Source organism: Drosophila busckii, chromosome 2R, assembly GCF_011750605.1.
Source record: "Drosophila busckii strain San Diego stock center, stock number 13000-0081.31 chromosome 2R, ASM1175060v1, whole genome shotgun sequence".
In the NCBI taxonomy this organism is placed as follows: Eukaryota; Metazoa; Arthropoda; class Insecta; order Diptera; family Drosophilidae; genus Drosophila; species Drosophila busckii.
In genome coordinates, this window is record NC_046605.1 from 11,421,325 (window position 1) to 11,448,855 (window position 27,531).

Below are 27,531 nucleotides of genomic sequence, written 5' to 3' on the forward strand. Positions count from 1 at the left end.
TTAAATAATTAATGAATCGAAGGTCAATGATGCTTAATTTAGATTTGCAGCTGTTTGTTTATTTGTTTGTTACTAGGCTAAGAACAGCTTGACACACAGATAAAAAAAACTCTCAGCATTAAAAAAAACGAAAACTCAACTCAACTCTGAACTTTACGTTCGCAATTTGCGAGCTAATTTGATAAGGTTAATTAATAGCCACAAGCCATAAAAATTAATAACTTACGTTGTGTGCCTTGCCTGGCTGTATGTTAAAATCGTAAACTGGTAGACGCCTTCGGCTGCTGCTGCTGCACACACACGAACACACACACGCACACTCACACGCGAGCACTTTTAACAGTAAAGTTACTTTTTTAGCGGTTTACGCGGGGGACTTTGCCTCCCCCTTAAGCAATTGCCAGACAGTCTAACGTTGCTAAAGTTAACGAAATTTCACGCGCACGTCCTAACTGTTGTTTGCAGCTTCTGTTGCTTATTCTCTTTTGCTGATCGCTGCTTGCAAAATAATAATAACAACAATATCACACACTCGCGCATTCGTTTTCACACACACACACACTCACGAGTGGAACACAACACAACACACATCGACAACTTGACTTGGCAAAACTTCTATAGTAACTAAATAGCAGCGGTCTACGGTATCGTATAGCACAAAATACAACGGCGTATTTGGCGACAGCGACGCAAGCGCTGGCAGCGCAAGCAGAGCGCGCATTCTGCGCTGCCACAGTGGTGCGCGTAAAACTAAAGTAAATTACAAAAAAAAAGATAAAAAACGTACAAAATTAAATTTTAATATGCGCAACATTATTTTTAAAAATGTAATCAATTATTTTTATTTTTCTAATTAAAATTTAAATAATATAATTCAATTTCTATTAATGCGCATTTATTTTATTTTTTATAATAATTCTTGTCTTGCGCACTTTTCAACACATTGCGTTCCACTGTTCATTGTTGCTTTTTGATTAGTTTGACGTTGACTTGTTGCTGCCAGCGCCAACAGCGACGTCAACTGCGAATGTGGTGGGTGCTATACTGAAGCAGAGTCTGTGTCTGCGTCTGAGTCTCAGTCTCACAGTCTGCGCCTGACTCTAGCCTGGACTTTGGGAGCAGCTGCCGCTCCCGCAGCAGCAGCAGCGCTGTAGCCGGCTTTGGCGTGACTTGTTGACGATTTGTTGTTGTTTTTTGTTTTGGGTATTTTTGTTATTTTTACTTGTCGAACGAGCTCTGCGCCGCGCTGCGCTTTGGCGGGCACGAACCACAGATCCGATATTTTCCAATTTGTATGCATAAATTCACACACAAATGCACACGCAGAGGAAAAAGGGTGTGTGTTTGCTCATGAGTGTACATACATGAGGCTTGTGTAGTAGTGGGCGGAGGCAGCGAGTCAACTAGCTAAAGGCTGGACAGCTCAAACAAAAGAATCCAAACAAAACAAAAACAACAACAACTAGTGGATAATGGACAGCAGCTCAGTTCGAATGCGAGTGCGCATCTGGTTTAGAGCACGAGTCTGTGTAGGGAGGGGATTGTGCATGCATAAACATGTTCACATGTGTGTGTGACTCGTAATGTAGACAGTTTGGGGGATGTGGCATTAGCATTGGGCACATAATATTCTCAATTGCAAGGGTTTGTCAATCGTGAAGCTTTAATGTTTGATAAGATAATGGCTAGCCTTGAATATAATCTATGAATATTTTATAGCTTGACAAATAAAAATTTAATGTACATACATAGCTCGTATGCGAAATCATTTAACAGATTGTACATAATTTATGCTAATAAAATTTGAAAACAAAAACTATTTGCTTTAAGTACAACTCATTAATATACCCCATGGTACGCAAAAGGGGCATAGGGTATTTAAATTAGCCTGTTGCCGGCTTTAAGCGCTGTCCATTGCCGGGTCTCTCCCTCTTTATCGCTTCCCTTGCTACGTCAACGGTTCGTCAAGCTCCAACAGTCAGCAGCAAGGGCAGCCGCGTTCCCCGCCACTCACACTCACATGGCTAATGCACATGCGAGAGAGCTGAGGATGAAGTGGGTGGGGCGGGGTCAGCTTTGGCGCAAATAGACTGACGATGACAGTCAACAGTTATTATTGTCACAGCGTTCTGCTAGTTTCGTTTTGTTTTTTGCAGCTTTTGTTATAATTTTTATTTTCTATTTTATGTTTTGTTTTCGTAACGTAACACACATTGGCTTAAACGCGTAGACTTTATGACATTATTGACAATGGCGAGGGAAAGTTCTTGAGCACTGGTGATGAGCTCATGCTACAAATGGACAGGCATTAGCTTTGGCATTGAAGTCGTTCGATAAGCTTGGAAATTGAATTTAGTTCAATTTTATGTTATATTATGAGCTAATAAGCAGATTAGAGTGTGGATAAAACTTTGTAAGCAATCAATGCGCAATGCATGCAGCAGCAGCGCAGTCAGCGCCGAAGAGAGTGAGAGTGAGCGCGAGCGCGAGCGTAAGCAATGCTGATAACAGATACTAAACATGCAAATGTTAACTATGTACAGCAGCTGTTAAGCTGCAAGCGCATGCTAGAGCTTATGTTAAGCTAAATGTTAAATTGCATGTTAAGCTCACCTTCAGTTAAGTCTTTAACATTCGCTGCTGCTGCACTTGTTGTTGTTGTTGTTGTGGCCTGACTTTTGCGCTTTGGATATGGCGTGCCGCAGTTTTGGCAAGCTTCCGTTTCCGTTACGCTGCAAGGCTTACTTAATTACCACTTTGCGTAATTACGCTTGTGCTATGAACTCACCTGCTGAGTGCCAATATTAAAGGACCCTGCGCACGCTGCGCCTTGAGCACTTTTAACAGCTGCGCATCGCTCAAGGTGATGTCCTGCAGGCGCAACGAGGACTGCAAGCAATTCAACAACTTTTATACTTAAAGCACAATTTATTGCATATAACGTATAACAAAACTAAATGTAAAGCGACTTAAATTCAAAGATTAAGCTAACTTGTCATACACTTTTGGAGACGCGCTTGGTGGGCTTTACTGTAGTAGTAGAAGCAGCGGCGGCACTGCTACGGCGACGCAGCGAACAAAACTTAAGCATGTTGATGGCCACACAACAGACAAACCGACACTGTCAACACTTTGGTTGGACGCAGAGCAGCAGACGCACTTAAATTTAATGGGCGTACATCCCGCGCGATAAGACTACGCGAACGCACAAACGCCACGCCGCTCCAGAAAGACCGCCAAGCAAGTGTTGTCCACACGATCGAACAGCAGCGAGCCAAAGCGTCGCGCTGTATAATCCACAATCAGCACCATCTTGCAGTTGATGCACTTGTCGCGATAATGGAACAGCAGCCCCACAGTCTGATGCACCACATGATCCGTAAAGCCTGGAGCGGAGCGATAAATCTGATGATTGCCCATCTCAACTATGCCACGCGTATTAACCAGCACCTTGCTGCGCATATACGCGGGCATAACCTCCAGTGTGCGACGCACCTTCGACTGCGTATAGAGCACGCGGTTCTGTGTGTAGGCGGGTGCATTGAAGGTGTCGTTGCTGTCGCGGCGATAGAAGAAGACATTGCGAAACACAAAGCCCGAGCTGCGTCCCTCGTCGCACTGGCGCAAATAGTCCGCCAGCGAATTGTGCTTCAGCGGCATAAGCACTTCATCCAGATCCACTACAGCCGCATAGCGATAGTTGTCCACCACATTGGCGCGATAGACGCAATCATTGAACTGCGCCACAATTCCAGCATAGTGCAGATCATGCATATGCGTCTGCACATTCCACTCAAAGATATCCGCCAGGCCAACACGTTGATAGTGATAGAGCACACGTCGCACATCCTCGCTGGCATCCACGTAGTAGAAATAGAAATGCGTAGCGCCCTGCAGGCGATACATTTCCACAAATTCCACCAGGCGCAGCACATTTGAGTAGTTCTCCTGCAGCGGACCTACGCATACCGAAATTGTAGCACGTGACTTGCTAAACATATCGGACATGTTGCGTGGATAGCTGCGGAAATCAATAGAAATTCAATTTATATGAGCTGCCTAAAAGTATGCTTTAATTTTTGTAACTTCACGCACCTAATTGGCACATAGCTGGGACTCAGATGACTTAGACGATTGGATGCATAGCTGAGCGCCACATCGCGTGGCAGATCTAAGCTATGCTGCCTGGTTAAATGCAATGGACACATAATGCTCCAAGCGGCAAAGCTATTGTTGTGCACCTCGTGCATGGCGCCCGCCTCCTCGGCCACAATTTCATAGCTGCTAAAGTCCGCAAAGCGCACAATGCAGCTAATGCTGGAATCACGTAATTTTACCGGCAGTATAGCAAAAATGCGCAGCGAGCCAACAGTCAGCTGCTGCTCATCGAACTTCACCTTGCCTGCAATTAATCAGTTAATATATCATCATTATATAAAACTTAGACTCACCTATAATATCAGTGCGCACATCAAAGTAGGCTGAGTAGATTTCATGCCGCAGCGTGGCATTGCCAATGTGTCGCCAACTGTTGCTGTAGTTCCAATGTGGATTGGGCTTTTCATAGTTCAGCTGCCGCTGCAGCAGCTTGAGATCATCGCGCAGTCGTTCATTCTGCAATCGACAAGTTAAAATTAATTTAAGCTACACTTAGCCACTCAAAGTGCCACTCACAAGTGTTGAGCGCATGGATATATAGAAAAGTATGAGCATGGTGCAAGCCACCAAGCCGGAGAGCATAAAGTAAATAAATTGCACACGACTCTCTTGTGCTGTAAGCATTTTGTATTAATTTAAAGCACTTTGTATTTATTTGAATACGATTATTATTATGCTCGCGACCTTGAGTCGCGCACGCAGTCGTAGCCGCGTTCGCGTTCTGCTCCAGAGCTGCTCCAGGTGTGTGTGTTGCACACTTAGCTAAGGCGACTTGTTGGCTGCCAGGCTGCCTAGTCGTGACTACAAGTGTCAAGCTGTTCAGGAGTCGCCATCGACGTAGCCGTCGTAGCCGCTGCTGCCATCAAACTGACGCGATGTTTATTTATTTTCAGCGCCAAAAGCGTCGCCAGCGCCTACGCTGACGCTTGCGTTGGCGCTAACGCTGGCGTTGGCGTTGGGCTTTACGCAGCCAACCCCAAATCGGCTCCTGTTGCTTGTTTGCGTTCAGTATTGTTGATGGGTGGCCATCGATTAACGATAACACGCTTTGTGGTGTGTGGTGAGTGCTCTGGAGTGCAGCAGCGGCCCTTGAACCAACAACAGCGTCAGAGCGAAAGAGAGAGCGAGAGCGCGCAACTGGGGGTAGTCGACTTGTGGGCTGAGCTGGGCGCAAGACGTTCCAAAGCGTCTTTCAGTGTCATCATCAACGGCCAGCAACGGCCTCGACATTCTTAGCCAACAACTAAGCAAACTACACTTGCCAAACTATTAAACAATAATAGTTTAAAACTGTTGTTTAAGCCAAGCGCACATCATTTTGATATATGTAAATTTGTTTACCAATTAAAAGCAACTAATGAGGCATTAACTATTTATTTATGCAATTTAAAACAAGTTGGGCTCAATTTATTTTCTCGCCGTGTTGCCTCTGCTGACCTGCGTTAGAAATCGAGACGAGGCGCGTAGACTGCGAATCAGGACGAGCATTTACTGGCGCCCGCAATAAGCAAATGAGTGTCACACCCACGCAAACAAACACACACACAGGCACACACACACATATAGAGTGAAAGTAGCGCACCAACAAGTGTCTGGAGCAGGACTTTAACGAAGCGTATGCAACAAGTTAATCAACGTACGTTTGGCATCAAACTGGCGCCATGGGCAACGCAGTCTGCTTCCCCCTCATGGCCAGACTGCCAGCGTCGACGTCGACGTTAACATTGGCGCTGACGCCAACGCAGCTGTAGGTTTGTATGTGTGCATGTAAACGCACTTCAATTCAATTCAACATGAGTCGACTTTTATAAACTGTATGTTTTGTTTCTCAATTGGAGTATGTGTGCGTTTGAACTTTCGAGTGTGTGTGTGTGTGACTCACACGCGGCATTATAAATTTAAGCTATTTTTAAATATAAAATATATAGGCAAAGCATATAAAATTTTAAAGAGCAGACATATCCAAATTGTTGTTAATACATATTTGTCTAGCTGTCCAACTTTTGAGTTTTTATAGAAATTTATATATGTTTGAATGTCGTATATATAATAATTTACAGTGGTTGAGCATTTAAAAATAATAATTTAAAAAATAATTTATATTTTTATATGTATTCTGCACCACTGTGCAGCACATTGACATGTAACACTAGCAAAACAAATAATTAGCCACTTTCTAAAGTAAATTATGCTCTAGCCTTCAGCTTCGTTTCATTTAATTTAATTTTTTTTCATTTAGCACACACATTGAGCTATGGACAATACTTATGGCACTCACACTGAGATATAATTGCTGATAGAGTATAAACAAATAAATAAATAGCACCAAAGACACAAAGTGCATTAACTTTGGACGATAGTGCAGGCAACGAAACATTTTTTTAATAACAAAAACTCAACTGGACGGCATGACTTTAAGCGCTGAAAGTAACGCTGATGACTGGACGTGTGAGCTGGAAATTGTATGCGGCCCGTTATCTGATAACGCAACTGATTACAGCGCTTATCTAGCATAGGTGAGGCCCAAAGAGAAATCGTACAAACTACAGTTAATACAGCTATAGCAATAATATTGATTGCAGCTGTCTCTGGCCCGCATAACAGTAGCTGTTAAATTATACGCATATTGCAACCAGCATAACTTTTAGCCACTGTGCTGGGGCCAACAGCTACTGCCACCCCAGCAGCTTAATGGCTTATGTGAAAATGTTTTTTTTTTATGTTTTGGCAATCTCCCTTGTGTCGTGAGAAAATGCACAAGATCGTCGTCGGCAAATCTTGACTGTTTAATATGCACTCCAGTATATCAACTGGTTGCTAGCCAAACGTTCCCATAACTCTATGTATATATATCATATAACTTGAGCATATCTTTTGTCTGTTTTTGGTGGTGGCTAGGGCGCACCACCACCACCAACAACATGCCAGCGCGCAATTCCATAGCACACAGCAGCATAAACCAGCATAAACATTTCCATTTCAATTGATAAACTGTGAACCCTTCGCTATTTCTTGTTATTGTTGTGGCCCAACGGCACGCAGAGCGGACCACCGGACCAGCATAAGGGGGCAACGGCCACGCCTGCGTGCTCTGCGCAAGTATTTCCCATTGTTGGCTTCGGTGGTGGGTTCCTGCCACACTATAAATAGCTCGAGCGATCGACACAAGCTCACAGTTCAGTTTGAAGTTTCAACAAGTACGCAGCTCTACAAAAAATTAAGTCTGTGAAAAGTAAAGAAAAAAAACTCAAGTGAGGCAATTGAGCCGCCACCACTGCCACTGCTGCTGCTGCTGGTGGCGGCTGCCACGTTTACTCGAAAATTCCAGCACTTTTAATTAAGATTGTCAACTGGCAATTGCTTTAATTGCTTGTAAGTATAATCAACGCTTTGTTTAAAGACGATGTTTAAATTAATATACGCACTCTTTTCCATAGCCAGCCAACGTTCAAACTGAAACGATCACTACAATAAAGGATCCGCATTTACGCCACAGGATTCGCTTATAGATCAATCAAACTAAGCAAAGTTTAATACTAAAATTCTTTTAAAGTCACACAACGCTGACTTTCACTTTTTATCCGCTTTCATCTGCAAATGTTCAGTTCGTTAGCAATACAAAGTTGCACCCAAAAGTTTCTACAACATGCAGCTCCACCTCGAGTTGGAATCTTCCTCAACATGGAAGCAGCTCCACCCACCAATTTTCCACATCATAGCATTAACTGCTTGACAACACTCAACCCACTTTTTGGTGCCTTTTTTAGTTTCACTTTTCAAATTACATTTTGATTTTTGTTGCTGTTTTTTGTTATATATAAGCCATAAATTTGTTGGTCTAACAATATCCTTGTTGAAAGTTTCCACATAAAAAAAAAAACCAAAAAAAAAGAAAATTGTAAACTTAGCTAAATTGCGAAATTTTTAACGATGTATATTGCCAATAGCAGGCGTGTTTTTGTTGAACAAAATATTTGTTATTTATTTAAGTTTGTCGCCGGTTCGTTAGTTTTCATTTTAAATTTAGGTTTACTTAGGTTCATTTTTAAATATTGAGTTCTTAACCTTTTAAGTGTTTATTATCAAATTTTTAGGTTTATTTAAATCTCTGATTTGTTTATATAATTTCTTGGTAAGTTTTTAATTTTATTTATTTCCTTGTTTTTTTTTAATTTATTTTTGTATATAATTTTTGGTTTGTATATTTAATTTTATTATTGTTTTCTGTTTAATTTTTTAATTTTAAAGACTTACCTTTTTTGTTGCTTTTAGTTTTAATGATTTTATTGTTTTGTCTTTGATTAATCTGTTTCTTTTTGGTTTTTATCTATATTGTTTTTATCTTTAAACGTATTTCAATTAATTTTTTTGAAGTAAGTTTTTTTGTGTGAGGTTTTTATCAAGGTTTTATTTATTATTATGTGTGTTTAATTTACTTTTCGTTTTTCATGTGAATGCTTTGGTAAGTTTATAAATTTTTCTTTCTGTTTATTTTTTATTTATTTCTTTTAAATTTAAGTTAAAACACACATTTATTAATTATTTATTATTACTTATTTACTACTTATTGATTTATATAATTTTTTTGATTTAGATTTATTTCATTTGTTTTTATTATTTTATAATTTGTAATACATATTTTGTGTCTTTTAGATTTCATTTTATTTTTTACCTTTTATTGTTTTTATTTTGTTTGGTACTTTTTTGTTATTATTATGTATTTGTTATTATTTCTTATTTGATTTATTTTTAGTTGTTTGTATAATTTTGTTTTGTTGTTTTTTTATTTAATAATTTAATTTTGTTTGCTTTATTTTTAAAATTATTATTTTGATTATCTTTTTATTTTCTCACTGCCGCCCTAAAAATTGATTCTGTTTAATTGCTAAGCTGGGCTTATTAAAAATTAAAAATCTATATATCATAAGCCTTTGTATGCCGTATACTATACACTATATAATAAACTGTACTTCCAACAATCTAAACTGATTGATCTTTTATTATTTGAAACGCTTTTCGATGAGAATCTTTTGAAATGTTTATTGAGCAAAGGCTTGCGCCTAAGCGTGTGCCACACATAGTTATCAATTTTAGCTTAGCATACACATAAATACAAGAAATTAAGTTAAGCCACGCCCACTTAAAAGGGCGGCTGCTGCTTCAACGCTCTAGTTACGGCTGCTGCTGCTGCTGCTTGGGCTTGTCCTCAGCCTGGCTGGAAGATTGAGCGGCCGTTTGGGCGGCAGCTGCTGGCAAATTGACGCTACCATCACCACCATCACCATTTGAGCTCGCTGCGGCGGAGCTCGGGCTCTCTGCCACGGCATTGCTGTTCCGATCGAAGAGATAACTGCCGCCTAGAGGGCGTGGTCGTCCACCATAGGAAGAGCTACAAGGGGCGATAAGAGAGCAAGCCTAACTTAATGATTTATACAATTCCACAGGCGCGCCTAAGCTAAGCGACAACAACTTAAAACTGTGTGAACTCTGGTGAACTGGCTGGAGGCGGAGCAGTTGAGCAGCACCCACTGCAACTTACCTCTGTGGCGAGTGCTCATGCTCTCTATCCCGCGCGCTGCCAACGCCGCCGCCTGCGCCCGCAGCACCCGCAACGCCGCTGCCCGCAGCAGCTGCGGAGCTGCCATTGCTGACGCCTCCACGAGAGCCACCGCTCGTGCCAGGCTTGTCCTGCTCGCCCAGATACATCCAGCTGGGCTTGTTCATGTCGCCCATGACGCTGGTGTGACCGCCGCGATAGCCATCGCTGCCTATGGCAGAGGAGGAGACTTTTGTGCCGCGATCGTCGTAGGGGCAATTGGCGACCTGATGGCCGCAGGGCGAGGAGTTGGCAGCGGAGGAGGCGCGCTCGCGATCGTAGGGCGCACGCGTATCATCGTCATTGCCGGCAAAGTAATAGCCACGGCCCGAGTTATCGAAGCCCGACTGTCCTCTGCGTGGGCGTGCGTGGGTGCAGTAGTTAGAGTGGTTGGAAGGACAACGAGACAGGACAGGGTAGAAGGTGGGTGAAGTTGTTGTTGTTCAATTGTGTGCAATTCCCATTAACGAGTTGGCGTAGAGTATCCAATGTTGTGTTGTTTAGTGTAATTAGTAGACATTGTTGTTGTTGTGGTGTTGTTGTTGTTGTTGTAGTTGTTGTTGTATGTAAGTAAAGAGCAACAGTTGGAACAATAAACACAAACACAAACAAAAGCTTTGTACAGCTATAGAAAAGCAATAGCAGGATAGCGCTACCTGTAGGTTTCATCCCAAGGACGATAATTGCGAAAATCATACCTTGAATAGTAGCGATCATACGGATCATATCGGTCCGAGTTGTAGCCAGCACGTGAGCGATCATAATAACGATCTGCAAAGAAGAAATTTGAATAGACATTGGAGCTGATGACTACTGTAGCTTACCCCTGGAGCTATCGCTATAACGATCGTTGTAGTAACGATCTCTGCTGTCATAGCCGCTGGAGTAGCCGCTATAGCCGCCATAGCCGCGTTCATAGCCAGCGCCTGCGCCACGTCTGTAGTAATCGTCGTAGCCACCACCACGTCCTTCATAGCGATCGTAGCTGCGCGGCATGTAGCGCTCATCACGCGTTGAATAGCGATCGTAGTCGCGATCTCTGCTGCGATCATCGTAACGATCGTACGAGTAGTACCAGGAGCTGCGTGGATCCTCAGCAGCGCGACTGGCATAGCCGCCATAGCGATCACTGCTGCCATAACGATCGCCGCTGCTGCTGCTGCCATAATAACGATCCTCATAGCAGCGCACACAGCGCGACTGACGACTCTTGCCATTGCCACGCAGCACAGAGTCCAGCACGCCAGCTGACGACGGCTGGGATTGGGCACGTGCCTCGGGTCCTGTTACCGCAGTCCTGGCGCTCTGAGCACACGCAAAGGCCAGCAGGCAAAGTAACTGTAACAATATATATCAAGTTGTACCCATTAGCTGTTTGTTTATGAACAGATTTCACAGTTCAGCGCCCAACTGGGTTAAAGCCCTCCACCCACACACACACACACACACACACCCAACTGGGTTGAGCTACAGCCTCCCCAGCGTTCATAATTGACGCAATACAAAAGCCACATCAGCAGCGCCATTATCATCATTAAAAAAATGGACACTCAACGCCAGCGAGCGTGAAATATGATCAATGCACGAGCGTATCTCGACTACGACTCTGCATAATTGTAGCAATCGCTGTGGCTATAGCTGTGGCAGCTTTGGCAGATTATGCAACAGACACCGCTGCAGCATAGCTTAGGGCTTAGCTGTGAATGTGCTAGACTTGCAATTTAATAAAAATTAAAGCGAATAATTATAAACAAAAGCTCAACTCCATACACTCATATGCATAAAGTAGCATTGACATCATTTGGTTTTCATTCAGGGTCTGCGGCAAAATGAAAATCATAAAGCCAACTACTGATCTGCACGTAGCTCCAGCCCTCCCCTCCCCCATCGCCAGCAGCAACCATCGCCCCACGCGAGTTAATCATGAAATTGCCGCCACGCTTTGTTAGCCAAGCATCAGGAACAACTTCCGTTGACCAAAAATATACGAGCGCCAACAACAACAACAACAACAAATATTCATATAGTTACATTATATTAAAAATAATGCTAACCACTGGCCAATCTGTGAATCTATAGTTCGGCTTTTGTGACTTGTCACTGCACTTTATTAGAATAATTACCATGTGTTATTTAGAAATTGACGTTCCGTACGTTCAAGGGTCGTTGCCATTCAAAAAATATTTTTGAATTTAGCATATTTGTAATTTATAATTACTCATGCTGCTGCTATTCGTGTCGTAATCAAAATTTTTACGTAATGAGTATTTAATATGGGGGTAGGTCAGCATAATATATAGTTATATCATAAGATCAGTTCTGGTTTTTAGACTATAATTATTTTAATAGCAACTTTCCCTTTTTATGCTCAACAAGTATATAAATTATTAATTGCCTGCATACGATTTATATAAATAAATTATATTTTACGTGTTGTAGCTACATTTTCAGTATTTGACAATTTTAATTCATTAGTTTGAATTCTACATTTTCTAAAAATTTAATAGTGAGCAGTATTAGATTCTTGTAATTGGATTGTAAAGCACTTTAACTTAATTTTTAGTTTTACAATTTTGTATGCTTTTAATTAATCTTTTAAAATTTCAGAGAACGTTTTGGAAAATGTGTGGATGAATATTTAAAAAGTGTACCTAATTTATAAAATTTTTTTTTTAATTTATTTGTAATTATGTTTTAAAAGTAATTTAATTTTTAATTGTACAATTTTCTATACTTTTAATTAATATTTTGAAATTTCAAAATAGTTGTTGGGAAATGTTTGGCTGGATTTTTAAAAATTGTACCTAATTTATATATTAAATTTTTATATTATATTATTTGCTTGTAATTATGATTTAAAGTCATTTTAATTTAATTTGTAATTTTACAATTTGCTCTACTTTTAATTAGTATGCTAAAATTTCAAAATACTTTTTGGGAAATGTTTGCATGGAATTTAAAAACTGTACCTAATTCAAATATTAAATTTGTTTCTATAATTTCTTTGTAATTATGATTTAAAAGCAATTAAAAATTTTCAGAAAACTCCAACATAAATTAAAAATATGATTAATAATTGTTACTTACCAATTGGTGTACATGCATATTGAAATAACTACACTTGTTAATTTGACGCACACGAATTTTTATGTAGCACGTGTTGTGCTCAACTTAAACACAAAATCCTTAAACACTTTCAGCAGAGACTCCAATAATATTTAGGGAGCGTGTTGCTAGTCACAGAATATATAAAACGAATGCTCTGTTTAAAACTCGAGCGCTTCTATTTATTTGGAGCTGCCACAGAGCGCGGCTTTAGAACCGTAGCGAGATAGACAGAGAGCGAGAGAGAGAGAGAGAGAGCACACGGAGAGGCGACGCACTGAAGCGCAAGATTCAAGCTCTGTGGGTGCGTAGGTCGTAGGTAGCGGGGGTGGGGGCTTGGCGCTCTGGTATTCGTGGTTGAGGTGTTGGCATTTTTGATTTGGGCGTCGCGTCGTTTTGTCACTTCACCTGCAACAACACCTTGGCTATGGCTATGAGGCCAGCCCCCAAGCTTTGTGTATTTCGTGGGTTTGGGTTTCATGGTCAGTTTGGTATTCGTAGAATGACAGCAGGATGCTTTGGCGCACCTGAGAAACCTGTCATTATATTTGTTTTCTTTAATTTATTAGCAGCACTATTTAGCATTATTATGTGTATACAATTTCTTAGCTAATTAGCCAGGCTATTGCGTAATTATAAGCGCAAGAAATTCTTTGATAGGTAAGTCGTCAAGTCTATTTAATTTAGCTGTGAATCATTCAGTAACTGGACGTAAGGCGTGAAATTAGCATTGCTAATTGTTGAGATAAAAAATCATTTTTCTTTTCTCTGCTTTTATGGCGCTTACATAATCCACGACCGTGACCATGAAAATGGCTTAAAGCTGAAGCTGCTTGAGCAAACTCTAAAAATTGCAATACCCTAACAAAAAATATGCTAAAAATATATACAAAATATATATATACATAATTATTTTAAGCTCATAATATTATTTTACTCCACATAGCCTATGTACTCTATAATAAAACAATATGAACTTTACGCTAGTTAGTTTTACTCCTGCGACGGCAGCCGCAGCTTCTTCTTCTTCTTCGTCTGCATGCTCACTGAACCCCAAATGGAGGTCGTTGGCACTCCACACATGTCCACACACACACTCATAGTGCGTCTAGCAACGGCGACAAGTTTAATTAAACAATATAATGTTGTTTATATTTTTTTACACAAGCGAGCGTGCGGCGCTCCAAAATATTATAAGCCATTGCGTATTTAATTTGTTTAGATTGTTTTGGGTTTATTTTAAAGATTGCATCTAGTTTGCTTCATGGAAGAACAATTTGTCATACAAGTACGATTATGTATACGAGATTACGGTTAAGTTAAGTAACTAAGTATATACGATTGTAGGCTCTCAAGTGCGGCGCAGTTATAACAATTGTGCTAAGAGTCAACGATTGGCTAAATACAAGTTTATTGTCACATTGAGGCTGATAGTATGCGTAAGCAATTAGATATACGCTCAGTTATGCGTCTCCGTTGCGGACATGGCAGCGGCAATCTCGTCCTGAAAGGCCAGAAAACCCAGCTGAGCATGCGAGGCCTCATTGAGAGCACGTGATCGAATGCAGGCACGATATTGATCCGCGCTCAGCGAGCTGGTGCAGATCTGCAAAAAATTTGTTTAGATTTAACGCAGTTCAAGCTCAAAAATGTAGCTCACCTTGGTATGCCAACGATGAAATATGCCCGGATCGGTAGCGCGTATGATTTTGATTTTGGAACGCACATATTTGCGATACAGCATTACATCCTCGCCGCCCCAGCCCACAATTTCCTCATCAAAGCCGCGTATCTGTAGAAAATCCGAGCGATACTGACAGGTCATGCCATAGCCAAAGTCACGCCAGAAGCCTGTGTCTCTAGAGATAAGCAGCTGCTCCTGCTCGCTGGGCAGCGACTTGCCTTGCAGCGTGTACACAACATGTGGATTGTAGAGACTAAAGACCACAGGATAATAAACCTAAAAGCAAAAGATTTAAATTAATTTGTTTAGTTTAAGCTTTGAGCTTACCTTTTTGCCTGCTACAGTATTCCAGCGGCAGCGTTCCAAATATTTATTAGTAAACACAATATCCACATCGCACATAAACAGCAAAGCATCCTCCGCGGATTTAATGTGTTCCGCGCCTATGCGCAAGGCTTTCGCTATAAATATGCAAATGTTTTTTAAATGCGCTTTACTTTTAACTCTACTTACCTCTACTAAAAGTCTCATTCAAAGCCACCAGCTGCATGCGCTTGGAGCCTGCTACCAGCTGCCGGGCCTGCTCTAGGCCCAGTTCACCAAAGTACACAACAATCAACCTCAGGCCACGCTCCGGCAATTGTTGAAACATTTGCAGAAAACTTCGAAAGCTGTGCAGTCGCCCCGCTAGTGGCAATATTACATGTATAACGGGATTGGTGGCCAGCTCGGCCAGCTGCACTGTCTGCAGTGGCGCAAAGGGACGCATAACTAGCGCCTTGCGCACCACATGCGTCTGATGCTTCATGCTCTGGAAGTACAACTCATACTGACTGCCCGTTGTGGGCTCTGTGCGATAGATGCCCTCCACAAAGTCGTCCAGCGTGTATCTGGGCACATCGACAGCTAATCCTTTGGCGCGAGCACGCGCTGTATGATTGCGATTAAGACTATCGAGCGCCTTGTTTACTGCCTCCAGCAGATCACGACGCCTGTAGCCTATGGGTTTCTCCACAACGCGTTTGCCCAAGCCCAGATCAATGGGATACACACGCGTGAAGGTGAAATGATTAAATGGAATCATCTCGTATTCATTGTTCAGCGGCAAGCCGTGCAGAATCTCTGCCGCGCCCACCTGCTTGCGTATGTAGCTGCTGCAGTCGTAGTGGTGCGTCAGCGAGGCAACAGTTGTCTCCGGCAGGCTATGGCTGCTATTGCCCGCCAAAGGCAACTTTACGGCCAAGACATTGCTTGTCCCGCTGCGATTGTTCTGGAGCAGCACCAGCTGTGCACGTAGCGTTAATACTTCATGTTTCAGTCGCTCAATTTGTGCATCTCGTTCGCTTAGCGCATAATTGTAGCCAGCGGACTCACTGGGATTGGCGTGGGAGTCCTTGCTGGTCTCGGCAGTGAGTTCATCGAAGCCCCATTTTGTTAGGATAGCTATGGAAATGACTGTGACCAGTGCAAACAGCAACAGCAGTCGCACAAGCAGTCTGGAAGCCAGTGAATTATGCATTTTCCATATTCCAATTGGCGGTTATTTCTGCAATCGAATTGATATTTGCATATTAAAAAGTTGCCAGATTGCTAAAAGCGTTGCCACTTGGTAATTAACATACATTTAACAGCTGCGATAATAACATTGCTCATTTTTGCGTTAACAGTGCACAGTTGAGCAATAGCAGTGCCGTTTGAGCCTGAGCTCATAGTGCATGTTAAGTTACAGTAATAACAAAGTTGCCTTACAGCAATATTTAACAAAAGTCTGCTGAAAAAAATTCTTGGAGAAAGTTAAAATTAATTAAATACACAATAAGCTAATAATAAAAAGCAGCATAAACTATTTGCAGGTATGTATGTGTGTGTCTGAGTAAATAGATAAATAGGGGCGAGGTCAATTCCGCAATGTAAATATTATGCGTTGGCAAGCGGCTGCTTTTTTGGGCGAGCAACAAGTTTTTTTGTTCGGCGCTGCTAACAGTGCTGGCCACTAAAGTCACGGTGAACAATCACGGTTTGGCACATAGAAACCGGCATAATTTATGGAATACTAAGTGCTAATTACATTGAATAAGCGATAAAGAAAAGTAACGCTGACAAATGTTGTAGAAAAAACGTTTATACAGCAATGTGTCGTAGTTATTAAGCATTTTTAGTGAAGTGCGCATCACTGTCTTTGTGCTAGACCAAGTTCGGCAATGGCATGATTCATTCATATAGCGTATGGGCATAGATAAGATGTGCTTGTACTTGTACTTGCACTGAAATTTTCTGTTTTGTGCGTGTTTGTGTTAATTTTAGCGTAAATTAATCGCAGCTTGTGACAGTGTGTGCGATCTAACTGTAAACGTGTGTGTGTGTGCGCGCATACGCTACAGTTAATCGTTTGCACATTGGAACAGGCAAATTATTTGTTTAATAAGCCTGTTGTTTAAACAATAAATGCTCTCTTTCTTACAGTACAGTACATTGTTGCTAGATTCTATCAAACTACACTCAACGCACAAAAATGGAGAACAACGAAGCACCCGCACCTTCCGGCTCCAACAATAATGAGTAAGTCGTTGCCGATAGCAGCAGCTGCCACTGGGCACTGCATGTGGCAACAAAGGAAATGTGTATGAAAGAAAGAGAGAATGATGCACAAATGCAAGCGCAATGCAAAGGGCTTCAATGTCAAATGATGTCATAACATCAATTAATCTGAATTAATTATAAAACTCAAGCTCTCTAAAGCAACTTGCATTTGTGTTTCACGCTTTAAGTCACGCTTTGATACTTTGCCGCCACACATATAATATTATACAGTTTTCCCATACTTCCGCCACCGCCGAATGCCGCCTCCACGTCCAACTACCACCACAACTACGACAACAACAACAGCAACAACAATGCCGCCCAGAAGCGCCTGCAGCAGACACAGGCCAAAGTAGATGAAGTCGTGGGCATAATGCGCGTCAACGTTGAGAAGGTGCTGGAACGTGATCAGAAACTATCGGAGCTCGGCGAGCGTGCCGATCAATTGGAACAGGGAGCCTCACAGTTCGAACAGCAGGCTGGCAAGCTGAAACGCAAGCAATGGTGGGCCAACATGAAAATGATGATCATACTGGGCGTAATTGCGGTCGTCTTGCTCATCATTATAATAGGTGAGATTCGAAATGGATTATTATGAGTTTCAAAACAGAGCTGTAATCATGTCAAGCACCCAGTAATAGATTAAGACTCGGTTGGGGGGCTATGTATATGCGAAGTAGCAACCTAAGAATGTGCTAAGCAAGTTAATTATAATAACTATAATCTAAGTTTAGTTAAGTGGTAAAGCGCAACTTGGGTTGATGGAAGTTTAACAACATAATGCGAATTTCAAGCTCAGATTGTAGCTAATAATATATTATAAGTTTAAGTTGAAAGTAACTCAATTGTTAATAGAAATTAATGCACTTTAAAGTGAATGTTACAGCTCTGTTAAGGTTATGGTTTATATATTTATAATATACACATGTTCACTCACTAGCAATTAAGCAAACATTTGTAAATGGCAATTGTAATTACTGCACAGTTGTCTAAGGTTTACGAATTACTTTTATTATTAATTAAGGTTGCGGCTTAGCCTATTGATAACAACGCTACGGAACGCGTTACTCAATTGTTTATACTTCGATGCAATGCGGTTTTGGTAGCTATAACAAAGGAGGCCTACAAACTGCTCCATTTACTAACACAACGAATTCACCACTAATTGTTCACTTGCAATTGGACAAACTTAATTGATGACAAACCAAAAATTCTTTAAATTTTTTTACTTGCAGTGTCACTTTTCAATTGAGCAATGCAACAAGGCAACTTGTTGAGTATAGATAAAAACGCAGCTGCAACTACAAACAAACAAACAAACACACACACACGCACACACAGACACAGAACATTAATAGATAGACACACACTGTTATGCGTGCTATGTATTATTATAAACAAAACGAATAATTTAGTTTAAGCAATTTCCAAAAGGTAAAAACTTGCTGCGTGCTTCATGTGTTAATTAGTTGTTTACTTGTAAGTTTACGAGTAAGTCTTTAAAATAAGCACTAGAACATAAAACGCGTTGAAACTATATACTTATCATATATATATCTGTTCTTTGCAGTTTCATTTTTGCCAGCTGGCAGCAGCAGCGATCATGGCGCAAAAGCTATAACCGAGTCGCCCAAGTAAATGGAAAAGGAAGCTGAAGTAGAAGAGCTGGCTGCTGCTGTTATTAACCAAGTTGCCTTCATATTGGCCTTATACAAGAATTCAACATAAAATGGATTAAAGGAAACTGTGTCTAAAATATTATTAAATAACCAGCTTGTAATTATAATTAACCTTAAATGTTTATAACAAACAAAAATTGTACTGTCAATGCAGCAACTAAATTGCTGTGCAACCTTCTGTTGCAAGCTGCTGCGGCATAAAGAAACGCACATGTAATTTGTTGTGTCTATGTATGTAAGGCATTTTTGAAGCTGTAACTGTGTGTGTGTGTGTGTGCGTGTGTGTGACCTACAAACAAAACAAAAAATGTAACTTAGCCAAGCTAGTAGCACACATATGCATATTTGTATAAGTATTAAACACACACACAATTATAAACTTGCTTATATGCACTATTTTCTAATGTTTTTGTGGCTATATATATACATATATATTTTGTATTTAGCATATACATTAAAGAAAATTATGTGAACGGCATTGTCATTGATTTATTCTTGAATAGCATAGAGAACATACGTTTGCCCACAAGTATCGCGAACATTTTGTACAAAAAAACTTCACACAGTAATGCATTTATTACATTGTTATGGTTATTGTTTAAATTACAAAGTTTTACATGTGCTACGCCAACGAGTGTTTGGATGGCAGTTAAAACTTTTATCGATTTTCAAGCAACAACACGAGCGACCAAACGACCGAACAGCAGCGTAAGACAAACCAACTGTTTACAGCGTTGCGTCTGTGACGTAAGTTTGGCCAAAGTAACTGGCCAAGCAGACAGAATGTTTGTTGATTTGCATTGCTTGTGGTTGCTGCTGCCAAAGGATAAAGTGTGTGTGTGTGCGTAGCCACAGCTGTGCGAATTCATTTGCAACGCATGCGTCCTAATCAGACTTCTTATCGAATACCTTTTTATCGATATCATATTTGATCCAGAGCAAGCCTGCGGCAATGGTCCATACGAAGCCCATATAGAGCGCATAGAAATTCAAATAATATAGCTGACCTATGAGTATATAATCGGCGCGAGTATTTGCATGATAGAATTGTGGCCTGCGTATGGAGGCGGCAAATATGATGACAAACTAAAACGTAGGGGAATTAAATGCTGTAAGCTGAATTTGATTTGGCCGCACTTACAACATTTGACATTAGCGTGTAGACAAGCAGTGTGGGAAATTCTATGGACACACGTCGCATTTCCGAGCAGACTATAATGCCAAAGCTGGTGAGCACAAAGAGACGTTCGCTCCAGCGTATGACATTATGGCGCGATATCTAGTGGAACAGTAGCTTTAGTTATCTGCCATAAGATTTGGGCAAACTTACAAAGAGTCCACGTCGATGGCGTACTGCTAGATTCCCATAGAGCACGCCAATGCCCATCATAAGAAAAGTCATTACCCAAGATATCATAAGCCCAGTGTAGGGCGCTGTCTTGGCTGGCTTCATTATCGATATAGTATTTGATTCAAACTGCAAATCGCATAGCGTTAGTTTTACCTTTATATATGTGGCAACAACTTACCGTCCAGAGGCCGGCTAAAATGCGTATATAAGCTGGTTTTTGTACAATTACATGATAAAAGAATACATAAAGCTGTATGGATATAAAACTAACAAAAAATTGCAAAAGACTGACATAGTAATGGCGTTCCAAAAAACTTTTTATGGCTGTGCTGCATTTGTTAATGAAATTTATATTATTGTCGCTTGTAGTTTATCGCTACTTACACTTCCATTAGGCCGGCTACCTGCACTTGGCCAACAATCAACATTACGATGGTCACTATATAGGTTTTTCGTAAATGTTTTTTGGTAGCCCCCGCCGCCTGCTCATCGCCACCAACTTCCATTGTTTCGATTAAAATTTAAATTTGTATTATTGTAGTCTAAACGGTGAGATAAAATGAAATGTGAACTATGAAAATTGTTCAAATACAAAACAGCATTGAATTTGAATTTTTTAGAAATGCTAAGCAAACATGTTTAGTTCAAACACAGTTATCAAACTAACATGTCAAATTTGCTTTCTTTTTCGTATTTTAAGTTTAAATTCTATTTTGGCTTTACGACATGGACAGCAGAATTCAAAAAATTGGCGCTGCCCAAAGAGCGCGCCGACATTTCTCCACCATTGTCTATTGTGTAACGATACTTTGGATATTAGTGGGTCTAGCACAGTGGGTGCTACTATGCGTTTTGTAAGTAAAGCATAAATTAGAGACATTAATTAATGTAATGCATATGACAGAAAGGATTTAGGCGCTATTTTTGTCGAGCTGCCTTGGATGTGCGCAATTTTCTTTGGCGCTTCTATCATATTCATCATATTCTTCATATTCTTTGAGCAGGTGCGCTTTATACCGGGTCTAAACGCAATTTTTACCATAATTATAGTGAGTTTAACCAAACTTTAAGTGCTTGAATTAAAAGTAAGTTGTACTTAGGTGGAGTGCGCTATAATTGGACTATTTGGTTTGGCAGTAAAGTCAGCTTGGCCGGATCTGCTTGTTTGGTTTTTCGTTTGCTTTCTGCTAATGTTTCTATTCATTATACTGGGCATTGTGATACCTGTAAGTAGTAGCGCCAAAAGCGAGTAACTTTAGTAGCTTTAAACTCTTGTCCTGCAGCATGATCTAACGCTGGATGTTGTCATCTTATTTGTCATCGCCTTTGTCTTTCTCATACTGACTGTCTTTCTGATCATGTTATTTATGCTAACTGACACGGAATATTCATATTTTCTGTATCAGGCGCTCATTAGCGCGGTGGTGCTTATGGTAATTAATTGCAGCCTCAGCTTGTAGCCACTTGTAATCTCCCTTTTGTTTAACAGTTTGTCATGTATCATGCTCAGACCATCAATGGCGGTCGCTTTGCGGAAATGCGCGTCACCGACTACTTCCTGGCTACGCTCATACTCTTCTATGACTTTCTTGTGCTGTTCCTGCTCACGTTCTATGTGCAGTACAAACACCAGCTTGTCTACAAAGGACTATACAGCACATCCACAACTGCGGAAAAGTGAACAACAACAACAGCAAGCAGCGTTCACTCGTGTAAATATAAATTCACCCTTTCTCCAATTAAATCAGCGTTTGTTTTTTTATTGCATGCAACTATAAAAGTTGTAGCTACATCTGATTATAATGTCGTGTCCCTGACCCATTTATATGTCAGCTTGTTTAATATTATTAAGCGATCATAGCAATCGGATAAATAATGCATAGACGCCAGTCTGTGCCAGTCTGAAAATTAAACATTCCTAAGAATCAAAACATTTGCTAATTTAACTTTAACGCATAAACTTTAATCACACAATAGATAAAGATATAGATATTAAATAGTTTATAAAGCAAGCGTTAGTTTTCTATAATATGTTATACTTTGTTTGAGATTAGCATTGGATTAAAGTTATATATATATTACATGTTGAAGCTTTTTAGTTTGATCTCTAAACACTTTGGCTACTACATATGTTAAGGTAAGATTATTGATTGCACAGCAGTGAAATTTAAATTTTTAAAAATATATAATATGCTAATAGAATAAACGACTAAAGCGATTCCAGCGAGGAGGCTGCTGAGCATATAGTTGCATCTGAGTCGCTCAGCCTCGAGGCGCCCAATGCCGAGTGCAGTGGTTGGGATTGGGAAGCAAACGAACCGAGCAGCGGTGAAGCCAGTTCGTTGAGACTGCTCAAACTATTGGTGTGACTATGTGAGGTGGGCGTAACGCCGCCTTGATCAAGACTGCTGCTGCCTGTGGAGGAGCCATCGCCGGAAAGCGAGGAGGAGCAGGTATAGCGCTCGAGCAGCAGCTGGCCAAACGTTTTCGCCGGCCAGTCGTAGTCCTCAAAGTCAAAGGGCGGCGCAGCTGGCTCCGTGGGCGTGGTTATGGGCGTGGGCATATGATAGACACTGCTGGTGAACGAACTGTTGTCGCACAGACTATTGACGGGCTCCAGAAAGCGCTTACCATGATAAATATCGCAGTGGCTCACAGGCGTAAAGAGACTATTGACGGTGGTGCTGCTGACGTCGCGGCTGTAGCTTTGTGGTGTATACAGTGTAATAGGTCGGAAGTGGTACGCAGGCGTTAGATTATGGCTATGACTAGATGACTGCGAGTTGGAGCTGCGGCGTCGCTCAATTTGCAGCAGCTCAATTTCTGCACAGAAATTATAAAAATATATTAAACCAAATACATATATAGCTAATCAGCTAGCATTAATTAGCTTATAATTCAAGTAACTACTTGCTAGCAATAGAACTGGCGACTACACTACCTGGCCTTCATACCTTCCGCGGCGGACTCTTCATTATCCTCGCGTATGCAATTCTCCTCAGCAGCGCTGGCCAGCGAGGAGCCCGAGTCGCGTGTAGTGCGTCCATACGAGTTCACAGTGCTATTGGTGTCGCCACTGTGACTGTCCAGCGTTGTGCGCACCACAGCCACATCCATGTGCGAGTCCAGCGAGAACTGCTTGCCAGACATGAGTATGCCACGCACTCGACGACGCATCGATGGCGACTCCTGATGCTGCAGCAAATGTTTCAATATCAAATATATGTGTATACAATACAATGGCTTGCTTTGTTTACCGTTATGCGTATGCCTGCATAGGTCTTGGCCAAGAACTCATCAGCATCAAAAATGGCAGCAAAGGAGCCATTCACCACCTTGGGCGACAGTGGACAATTCGAGAGCAGCAGGCTGGAGCCAAAGGCTTCGCTTTTCTCCTTGGTGTCTAAAATGCATTAGATCAATAATATTACAGGCTATAATTACTTAATTATAAGCAAATTAAAAAGTAACAAATAATAAATTAATATACAATTTTATAAGTTATCTAAAGCGTCTAAATAAATTTTTTTTTAAATATTTTAAATAATTTTTTGATACTTTAAATTTGAGATCAAGTAGATCTAGCGCTAGGAATTGTTGTAAGCATAGAGCTAAAGTAAGACATAGCTAACTTATTATACGCTTTGATAAGCAAAAAATATTTGTTTTAGCTACTTCTTAAAATTTGTAAAATATTTTAAAATAATGCAAACAATTAATAAGCTTCTAAATTAAAGCATAAGTCAATGCAATCAAATAATTTTCAATAATTTTTTTGCTGTCTAAATTTGAGTTCAATTAGTTGAGCTTCGAATTGTTGTGAGCAATAGAGTTAAAGTAGGACATAGCTAACTTATTATACGCCTGGATAAGCAAAAAAATATTTTTTTAACTACGAAAATTTCTAAAATATTTTTAAATAATGCAAACGCTTAATAAGCGCTTAAAGTAAAGCGTAAATCATTGCTAATCATTTTTTTCTATTGAGTGTAGACTTTGCGTATTTAATTTGTTATTGCCAATAAACAATTTACACATGCTCGACTAATGACAAATAAAAAAGCAAAACAAACAAATAAAATTCATTGTATTACTCATGAACTGAACACGAGTTATTGAGTTATTATTAAAAGCACAAAGCTCAAGAGTTTACAAAAACTTTGCGAAATTGGGCGGATCAAGCGGGTGCGGAAACAAATAACATAAAAAAAAGAACTAACAAAACTAACAAGTAAAACTAAAAAATAAAAAACACACACACAACTAATAATTTGGTAGGGCCCAGTGTTTACCCTTGAGATAAACGCGATTGGCAATGGTAATGTTCATCTCGTCCAGCACCAGCGTGGCCACCTGCCTGATCTCCAGCCAGTCCTTGACGATGTCATCCAGCGTTGTGTGCGTGGACGTGATGGTGAAGCGTATGACATACTGTCCTTTGAGCGAGGACGGTATGCAGTGCTGATTGCCGCGATGATTGAGCCGCTTGAGCAGTCGCTCGGTGATTTCGTTGTCGCCGCGTATGCGAAACACGACCAGGCCCAGATGCCGCTTGGCGGGCAGCTCGAAGCGATGATCGGCCAGCACCAGCGCCTCGAACTTCTGCGCCAGACGCACGCCCTCGCGTATATGACGCTGCAGCCCTTTGATGCCAAAGGAGCGCAGCACAAACCAAACCTTCAAGGCGCGAAAGCGACGACTCAGCGGAATCTGCCAGTGCATAAAGTCCACAGCGACGCCGGAGTTCTCATGCTGCAGATACAGCGGCTCCACATTGAAGGTGCGATGCACGGCGGTGCTGTCGCGCACCCACAGCGCGGTGGCATCAAAGTGCACCATCAGCCACTTGCTGGGATTGAAGGCGATCGAGTCGGCGCGCTCAATGCCGCGCAGCCAGGTGCGAAACTCCGGACAGATGAAGGCGCTGCCCGCATAGGCTGCATCCACATGCAGCCACAGGTTGTACTCGCGACAAACGACGCCAATCTGCAAAGTGTATGCATTAGTTGGCTGCGCTACAAATTGCACAAGTGTTTAGCTACCTCATCCAGATTGTCGAAGCTGCAGCTGCCAGTGCTGCCAAGTGTAGCACAAACCTGTAAGGACATGAAATGCTCAATCAATGTGGAAGCTTGTTAAAAATAGCTTTACTTTCAGCTGTACAGGTTTGCCAGCTAATAAGCTAAGACGTTTATTAATTGGCTCCGCTGGGAATTGCAGCGCGCGCGCAGCTGCGTCGCTGCTTCTAATTGCGTGACGCAGCGCGCGGTCGTCCAATTAATTTTGACAAGTGTACGCAGCACTTACCCAGAATGGCACAAGGCCCTGCTTAATGTCGTCCTCGATGGCCTCGCGCAACAGTTTGCCGCGCATGGCCAGCTGCTCATCCGCCTCAATATAACGCATACGCACGAGTCCTGCGAGGATGAAGAGTGGCAGTTGAGTTAAGCAGCTTACAAATTGCGCCAGCACTTACCAATCAGCGCTGCCTTCTCCACGCTCGAGTGCGCCTGATCCGAGCAATAGGCCACCAGCCGCGCATTTATCTCCGCATCCTGATAGCCCGGATTGCGCTCATGGAAACGCTGTATGGCGCGTGTGCGTCCAGCCAGCAGGCAAACCAGCGTCGCCTCACTCGCCGTTGTCTGCAGCACGCCGCCGCCCTGACTATTATTGCTCAAATGCAGAAACTCATCCGGCAGTCCAATCATCTTGCCCAGCCAGTTCATTACCACAATCTCCAGCTCGGTGCATGCCGGCGAGCTGGCCCAGGTAAAGCCCAAACAATTGATAGCATCCGCCAGCATGTCGCCCAGCAGCGACGGCATCGAGTTCAGGGCTGGAAAGTAGCCATGCATATGCGGCGACTGCCAATGGGTAACGCCGCTCATAATAATGCGCTCCACATCGCCGAATATCTTGGGCCAGGGCTCGCCCTCCACGGGCGCCGATTCGGGCAGCAGCTGCTGCATATAGCCGGGACTAACATCCGGAAAAACGCGTCGCTCACGTATGTTCTCCAGATAGTCCGCTATATAGTCCACCATCTCCTTGCCTGGCATAGCAACAAAAGCAAAGCAAATCGAATTTCAGCTCAATACGTCACTACTAAACTAACTACGTATGTATGTAATTGTTTAAACTAAAGACGTCAAACAAACATTTTAAACGCTTTTTAATTTAAATTTTATAAACGGCGTTTATAAATTCTAAGCGCGTTTTTTAATAAAACTTATAATTAACTACTTTCGTTAATAGAAATGACAGAAAAAAATTTAATTCTAAATTCTTACTAATCAAATTTATAGCATTTCAAATTAAACAATTATTTAGTTACTTTAAAGAAAAGATTGTGTTCTAAATTATATTTGTAATCGAATTAATAGCATTTCAATATTACGAAATTATTTGGTTACTTTAAAACTGACTAAATTAATTTAGAATATTATTTTTGTTACTTTCATTGACAGGCTAATTTAATTATTTGCACATAGACTAAAGCTGTGTAAATATTTACAAACTTAAGTAAAGCATATTGCAACTTAAGCATTAGTTTAAACAAATTGTATAACATGAAGCTGCGTACTTTAAAAAATTTCTTGCAAGTCTTGTGCAATTCAATTTAATGTTCAAAATTTTTAAAGCGCATAATTGCTTATTAATAAAAATAGTTGCATTATCGAATTAATTTAAAGTGTTGCTTGCTTTTTATTTATTTTATATAACATTTGTAGCAACTAAATGAGCTAGAATTGCTTAGATAATGAAATAATTTTGCTTGCTAGTTCTCAAAAATTTTGAATCGATTTGCTTAAATGAAATCTATGCTAGTGACTTAAGCTGCAATCAAGTTCAATTCTAATATATTAAACTGGACAAATGCAATTGGCGTAAGTCCCTAAGCTGTACGCAAATCAAATTAAGCTACAAATCTGTAGCTGTATCTGTAGCTGTATCTGTATCTGCAGCTGTAATTGTATCTTTAGCTGCTGCGAACTGCTGCTGTGCGTTTTATGTTCACACTCACCCCTTTGGCGATACTCCTTGAAGTCCATGGCAACTGACGTCTATAGAACTGTAGCACAAATGTATAGCTGTATGTGTGTATGTGTGTGTGGGTGTTAGCTCGTAAATTTCGCCTGGCGCTGTATTTAGTTTAATCCTATTGGCAGCTTGGACTTTTGTATCTTGCGAATATTTTAGCTGCTAGGCTTGCGCCATTATCTGTCAAAAAGAGTTTTGGCTGTTTACTTAACTTTTGGCTATATTTAGTTCGTTTGTTCGTGTGTGTGTGTGTGTGTGCCAAATTCAAATGGCAAATTGGAACGTCGACCGTTGACTGAAAATGCCCCAAGCTTGGACACTAGCTTCCGTCCAA

General features: G+C 41.1%; 7 protein-coding genes across 20 annotated transcripts; 2 read left to right on the forward strand and 5 right to left on the reverse strand.

Moving 5' to 3' along the window:
* Window positions 1-2,952: 2,952 nt before the first annotated feature.
* On the reverse strand, window positions 2,953-6,512 carry LOC108596121. 2 transcript variants are annotated; one of them, XM_033295080.1, is made up of 4 exons: window positions 6,437-6,512; window positions 4,452-4,614; window positions 4,096-4,402; window positions 2,953-4,021 (listed from the first exon to the last, which is right to left on the reverse strand). In XM_033295080.1, the coding sequence occupies exons 1-4, from the start codon at window positions 6,500-6,502 to the stop codon at window positions 3,196-3,198; spliced, it is 1,362 nt and encodes a 453-aa protein (XP_033150971.1). In that variant the 5' UTR covers window positions 6,503-6,512; the 3' UTR covers window positions 2,953-3,195. The 2 variants fall into 2 exon arrangements, with proteins under 2 accessions (XP_033150971.1, XP_017837069.1); XM_017981580.1 differs by lacking the exon at window positions 6,437-6,512 and adding an exon at window positions 4,675-4,782.
* Window positions 6,513-9,339: 2,827 nt separating this feature from the next.
* On the reverse strand, window positions 9,340-12,859 carry LOC108594649 (stress protein DDR48; the record flags this gene model as incomplete). Its single annotated transcript, XM_033293335.1, has 5 exons — window positions 12,842-12,859; window positions 10,579-11,092; window positions 10,453-10,525; window positions 9,698-10,108; window positions 9,340-9,547 (listed from the first exon to the last, which is right to left on the reverse strand). Coding segments are annotated over exons 1-5 (1,224 nt in total), but the record flags the coding sequence as incomplete, so codon positions are not given.
* Window positions 12,860-14,067: 1,208 nt separating this feature from the next.
* On the reverse strand, window positions 14,068-19,390 carry LOC108597072 (chondroitin sulfate N-acetylgalactosaminyltransferase 1). 2 transcript variants are annotated; one of them, XM_017983402.1, is made up of 5 exons: window positions 19,320-19,390; window positions 15,057-16,089; window positions 14,871-15,004; window positions 14,520-14,819; window positions 14,068-14,465 (listed from the first exon to the last, which is right to left on the reverse strand). In XM_017983402.1, exons 2-5 carry the CDS (start codon window positions 16,060-16,062, stop codon window positions 14,319-14,321), a joined length of 1,587 nt encoding a protein of 528 aa, XP_017838891.1. In that variant the 5' UTR covers window positions 16,063-16,089; window positions 19,320-19,390; the 3' UTR covers window positions 14,068-14,318. The 2 variants fall into 2 exon arrangements, with proteins under 2 accessions (XP_017838891.1, XP_017838890.1); XM_017983401.1 differs by lacking the exon at window positions 19,320-19,390 and adding an exon at window positions 16,166-16,251.
* On the forward strand, window positions 16,351-19,280 carry LOC108597075 (synaptobrevin). Of its 6 annotated transcripts, none has more exons than XR_001915073.1 (5): window positions 16,351-16,396; window positions 17,007-17,102; window positions 17,355-17,695; window positions 18,359-18,614; window positions 18,694-19,280. XR_001915073.1 is itself a non-coding variant. In XM_017983411.1 (4 exons), exons 2-4 carry the CDS (start codon window positions 17,056-17,058, stop codon window positions 18,759-18,761), a joined length of 456 nt encoding a protein of 151 aa, XP_017838900.1. In that variant the 5' UTR covers window positions 16,352-16,396; window positions 17,007-17,055; the 3' UTR covers window positions 18,762-19,280. The 6 variants fall into 6 exon arrangements, 3 of the variants coding, with proteins under 3 accessions (XP_017838900.1, XP_017838901.1, XP_017838899.1); XR_004458787.1 differs by having other exon boundaries at window positions 18,359-18,602; XR_001915074.1 differs by having other exon boundaries at window positions 18,359-18,557.
* LOC108597073 lies at window positions 19,360-20,710 on the reverse strand. Of its 2 annotated transcripts, XM_017983403.2 has the most exons (5): window positions 20,538-20,707; window positions 20,332-20,482; window positions 20,133-20,279; window positions 19,944-20,081; window positions 19,360-19,888 (listed from the first exon to the last, which is right to left on the reverse strand). In XM_017983403.2, exons 1-5 carry the CDS (start codon window positions 20,657-20,659, stop codon window positions 19,688-19,690), a joined length of 759 nt encoding a protein of 252 aa, XP_017838892.1. In that variant the 5' UTR covers window positions 20,660-20,707; the 3' UTR covers window positions 19,360-19,687. The 2 variants fall into 2 exon arrangements, with proteins under 2 accessions (XP_017838892.1, XP_017838893.1); XM_017983404.2 differs by lacking the exon at window positions 19,360-19,888 and having other exon boundaries at window positions 19,905-20,081; window positions 20,538-20,710.
* A 101-nt stretch (window positions 20,711-20,811) lies between these two features.
* Window positions 20,812-21,897, forward strand: LOC108597074. 3 transcript variants are annotated; one of them, XM_017983406.2, is made up of 5 exons: window positions 20,812-21,007; window positions 21,058-21,202; window positions 21,254-21,379; window positions 21,437-21,586; window positions 21,643-21,897. In XM_017983406.2, exons 1-5 carry the CDS (start codon window positions 20,880-20,882, stop codon window positions 21,832-21,834), a joined length of 741 nt encoding a protein of 246 aa, XP_017838895.1. In that variant the 5' UTR covers window positions 20,812-20,879; the 3' UTR covers window positions 21,835-21,897. The 3 variants fall into 3 exon arrangements, with proteins under 3 accessions (XP_017838895.1, XP_017838896.1, XP_017838898.1); XM_017983407.2 differs by having other exon boundaries at window positions 20,942-21,007; window positions 21,062-21,202; XM_017983409.2 differs by having other exon boundaries at window positions 20,955-21,007; window positions 21,158-21,202.
* Window positions 21,898-22,171: 274 nt separating this feature from the next.
* LOC108597370 (histidine decarboxylase) lies at window positions 22,172-27,480 on the reverse strand. 4 transcript variants are annotated; one of them, XM_017983898.2, is made up of 9 exons: window positions 27,181-27,480; window positions 25,630-26,208; window positions 25,461-25,570; window positions 25,196-25,249; window positions 24,446-25,139; window positions 23,411-23,556; window positions 23,108-23,348; window positions 22,785-22,976; window positions 22,610-22,726 (listed from the first exon to the last, which is right to left on the reverse strand). In XM_017983898.2, the coding sequence occupies exons 1-9, from the start codon at window positions 27,206-27,208 to the stop codon at window positions 22,701-22,703; spliced, it is 2,070 nt and encodes a 689-aa protein (XP_017839387.1). In that variant the 5' UTR covers window positions 27,209-27,480; the 3' UTR covers window positions 22,610-22,700. The 4 variants fall into 4 exon arrangements, with proteins under 4 accessions (XP_017839386.1, XP_017839385.1, XP_017839387.1 ...); XM_017983897.1 differs by having other exon boundaries at window positions 22,172-22,976; window positions 23,108-23,342; XM_017983896.1 differs by having other exon boundaries at window positions 22,172-22,976.
* Between the last annotated feature and the right edge of the window lie 51 nt (window positions 27,481-27,531).